We start from the raw sequence: 3,317 nt of genomic DNA on the forward strand, positions 1-3,317 counted from the left end.
TTTCTGGATTGGTGGGCAATGTCTTACAACGTTTCCCCGTCCGGCCACCGTAAGGTCCTCCCCACCATGATCATACTCTCTGCATGGTGAATCTCGATGCTCGCAGCGCATGTGTCTTCACCTTTGAGTCATTGTCTGCCCCTCGCGTGGCCCAGGCTATCCGATCCGTGTCTTCACCTATGAGTTGTCGTCTACCCCTCATGTGACACAGACTATCCGTGGCAAGACTGATTGGTGGGCGCACACCGCAGCAACGTCCTGGATTGCATCCTGCCTGATCTTCTCCTGTCAATAAAAAGATGCACAAATCTTTTGTGTATTCGCGAAAAAAGATCGCACGGGAAGAATAACTATAAGTATACATATTCCCGTTCCAATGGTACCGATACCATGCACATCCCCCAAACAAGACAAAGGTATAAAAAAGCAATTTAAACAAAAAAACCCATTTCCAAATCAATCGCATATACACAGCTTAGTTCAAATCCGTATTCACCAAGACCGAGTACAGTACTCTGTGCGTCCCTCCTCGAACACACCGGGGCCCCGCGTCTCGTCGCCGCCGTCCGTAGCTCCTTGTGCCCTATTGATATCTGCCATCCAACGGCTACGAGTATCTCCTGCCGATAGATTCCGGCGGCTCGCCCGAGTCACCCCGATCGATTCCCTCCCAAACCACACGTACAGCCACGGAGCTGGATTCTCAGAACGGCTTGCCCCAGTACATGAGGATGTCCTGGAGGAGCGGGTCGCCGGCGGGGAGCCCGGCCGACGGGTCGAGCATCGAGCCGGCCGGGTTGACGCCCGGGGTGGCGGAGGCGAACGTGCGCTCCCACTCGGAGATCTTGGGCTGGCTCTGCACCTCCGGCCGCTCGCACGACGCCGTCAGCACGTGCTCCGAGCAGCTCGAGTCGGCGTGCGCCCGCGGCATCGAGTCCGACGGCCTCACCTCGTAGTACGCCGCCAGGTCCGAGAACGGCTGCGGCGCGTATGGCGGCAGCAGGGCCGGCTTCTGCTCCGGCGGCGAGCCGACGGCCGCGTGCCCGGGGCTCGCGCTCGCGGTCCGGTCACCGGCGCTCGGCCTCTCCGAGGCGCCTTTCTTGTTGTAGATCCGGCACAGCACCCAGTCATCCAACTGCAACCACCACAAAAAGATCGATCGACGTGATCAGAACAGAAATCATTCCTCTAATATTAACATTCCAACATGAATCCATCATCATACACTGATAAGTCACGAACGAATTTCAATCCATATGATCGGAAGGTGCTATTTGATTGGATATTTTCGTACGTATCGATTATAAAATGAGTCGCTATCGCGGCGCACAAAGCGCGAGAGATAATTGGCGGGCGGAAGAGATGACGCACGCCGGCATCTCCACCGTTCACACCCGCGAGAAAGCGAGCTGCCCGTGACAAGGATCGTAAACAATTAATTAAGCCCCACTTATCTTCCACGTACGATCGATACGTGACGATAGCCAACTCCTTATCTAATCGTTCGACATGATGCCAAAGAGGACAAAGTTAGACGGACTGATTGAAGATGATTCTTTGCACAGTTCGAGCCACCTACTGTGCGCAGGTCAGAGGGCAGGGGGAGGATGGTGCGTACCCTGAGGCTGTTCTTCTTGCGGGCGGAGCGGTCGACGTCGGCGAGGCGGTACTCGTGCATGATCCAGTTGGTCTTGTCGCCCTTGGGCGCCTTGCCGGCGTAGAAGACGAGCGCCTTCTTGATGGCCAGGGGCTTGGGCGTGCCCACCGGCTTGTCGGCGCCGGTGGCCTTCCAGTACCCGGTGCCGGCCGACCGGTTCGGCCGCGACCCGTTCGGGTACTTGCGGTCGCGCGGGGAGAAGAAGTACCACTCCTTCTCGCCGTACAGAGCCATTCCTGCACGCACACGCAGATGCAAAAACGATTAAATCATCCCGCCACGCGAGCGTTCATGCATGCATGCATGCTGCGCCGGGGCATGGAAGACGTACTTGGGAGCTGCCATGGGTCGAACTTGTAGAGGTCGACCTCGGCGATGATGGGCACGGAGATGGGCAGGCCGGCGCACCGCCGGCAGAGGTAGTGCATCACCAGCTCCTCGTCCGTCGGGTGGAACCGGAACCCCGGCGGCAGCTGCAGATCCTGCTGCCCCTGCGTCGCCGCCGCTCCTCCGCCGCCGCCGCTCATCTCCTCGATCCTTCTTCTCGCTCGATATGTAGAGCTAAGCTAGCTACTCGAATCCGACAGCTCCAAACTGCTGCGATAAACAGAAATAGCTAGACTGGACGATCGAAGGGCTTCTTCTTGTCCTGGAAGGGGCGAGGAGAGCATGAAACCATGCGCAGTGCGGCACGCGCGGCATATATAGAGCGCGCGCGCGCGCGCGCCGAGGGGATGCCGCTCGTGGCGAGACGTGGAGGGCATCCGACGGTCGGGGCGCGGCTTTTGTCACTGCTTACGCCATGGCGCTTGGACGCGCACGCGCGCGCGCGGCCGGGGCGCGGCCAGGAGCGGCGACGCGGCAGTGTGGGGCCCGTTCCCGGTGCAACGGCGGCTCGATCACGTGGACAGGTGTTCCGTTTCGGGTTAGTTTGCGAGCCCCACGACGGAACATGCGCCCGTTGCCGGCGCGACACGTGGTGGAGGGGCTGCCAAAGCGGAAAGGTACGGATCCCGACGGGGTCAGTTGGAGCGTATGACTAGTTTAGGGTTTTTTTGGGGACTCTAATGTAACTGCAGCATTGTTGTATACGGTTGTATAGGTCTTGTGTGGTCGTCTCTTCGGGGCCCCAAGGGCTGAGTCACTCGATGTAGAGAATGTTGGAAATATTAGCATTTTTCCGATTAATCTAATCCACGAGTAAAGAGTAAGCATGGCATAAACGGTATGCATCTCATAGCGATACCTAAGCATACTAGCACGTACAGAACATAGAAGCGAACCATCTATCAGCAGCACATATACGGCTAGCACAAGTACGAGTAAACGAGGGATGAACAGATCATACCCTCCGGTTGGCCAAACCAACGCGGCGGGGGCAGCAGCAGCCTCGGCGTCGTCGGTGGCCTTCTTCTTGGCGGCGGCGTCGTCAGCCATGGGGTCGATGCAGGGGAAGTAGTGGAAGTAGAGGCGGACAAAGTTGGGGACGGATCGGGAGCAGTCGCGTCGAGACGCTCCCCAAAAACCTTATTGCCGTTCTCCCGGGCAGGATCTCGAACAACAGGGTTCCGGAAGCACCTGCTCTCCCGACCAACCGTGCACACGGTCGTCGGGATGGGATCGCCAGAAGCAGCACAGAAAGAGGAACAGTAGATGACGG

General features: G+C 58.3%; 1 protein-coding gene across 1 annotated transcript; it reads right to left on the reverse strand.

The window, feature by feature from the left end:
- Nucleotides 1-347: 347 nt before the first annotated feature.
- Nucleotides 348-2,416, reverse strand: LOC123182076 (NAC domain-containing protein 48). Its single transcript, XM_044594532.1, has 3 exons — nucleotides 1,989-2,416; nucleotides 1,619-1,893; nucleotides 348-1,135 (listed from the first exon to the last, which is right to left on the reverse strand). The coding sequence occupies exons 1-3, from the start codon at nucleotides 2,182-2,184 to the stop codon at nucleotides 704-706; spliced, it is 903 nt and encodes a 300-aa protein (XP_044450467.1). The 5' UTR covers nucleotides 2,185-2,416; the 3' UTR covers nucleotides 348-703.
- Between the last annotated feature and the right edge of the window lie 901 nt (nucleotides 2,417-3,317).

The sequence above is a fragment of the Triticum aestivum genome, chromosome 1D (assembly GCF_018294505.1).
Source record: "Triticum aestivum cultivar Chinese Spring chromosome 1D, IWGSC CS RefSeq v2.1, whole genome shotgun sequence".
Lineage (NCBI taxonomy): Eukaryota > Viridiplantae > Streptophyta > Magnoliopsida > Poales > Poaceae > Triticum > Triticum aestivum.

Excerpts from the sequence above, each read along its gene's own strand:
- LOC123182076 (XM_044594532.1), bottom strand. The coding sequence starts at position 2,184 with ATGAGCGGCGGCGGCGGAGGAGCGGCGGCGACGCAGGGGCAGCAGGAT. Across the intron at positions 1,894-1,988 it reads CGACCCATGGCAGCTCCCAA|GAATGGCTCTGTACGGCGAG; the intron begins GTACGTCTTCCA and ends GTGTGCGTGCAG. Across the intron at positions 1,136-1,618 it reads GCAAGAAGAACAGCCTCAGG|TTGGATGACTGGGTGCTGTG; the intron begins GTACGCACCATC and ends TGGTGGTTGCAG.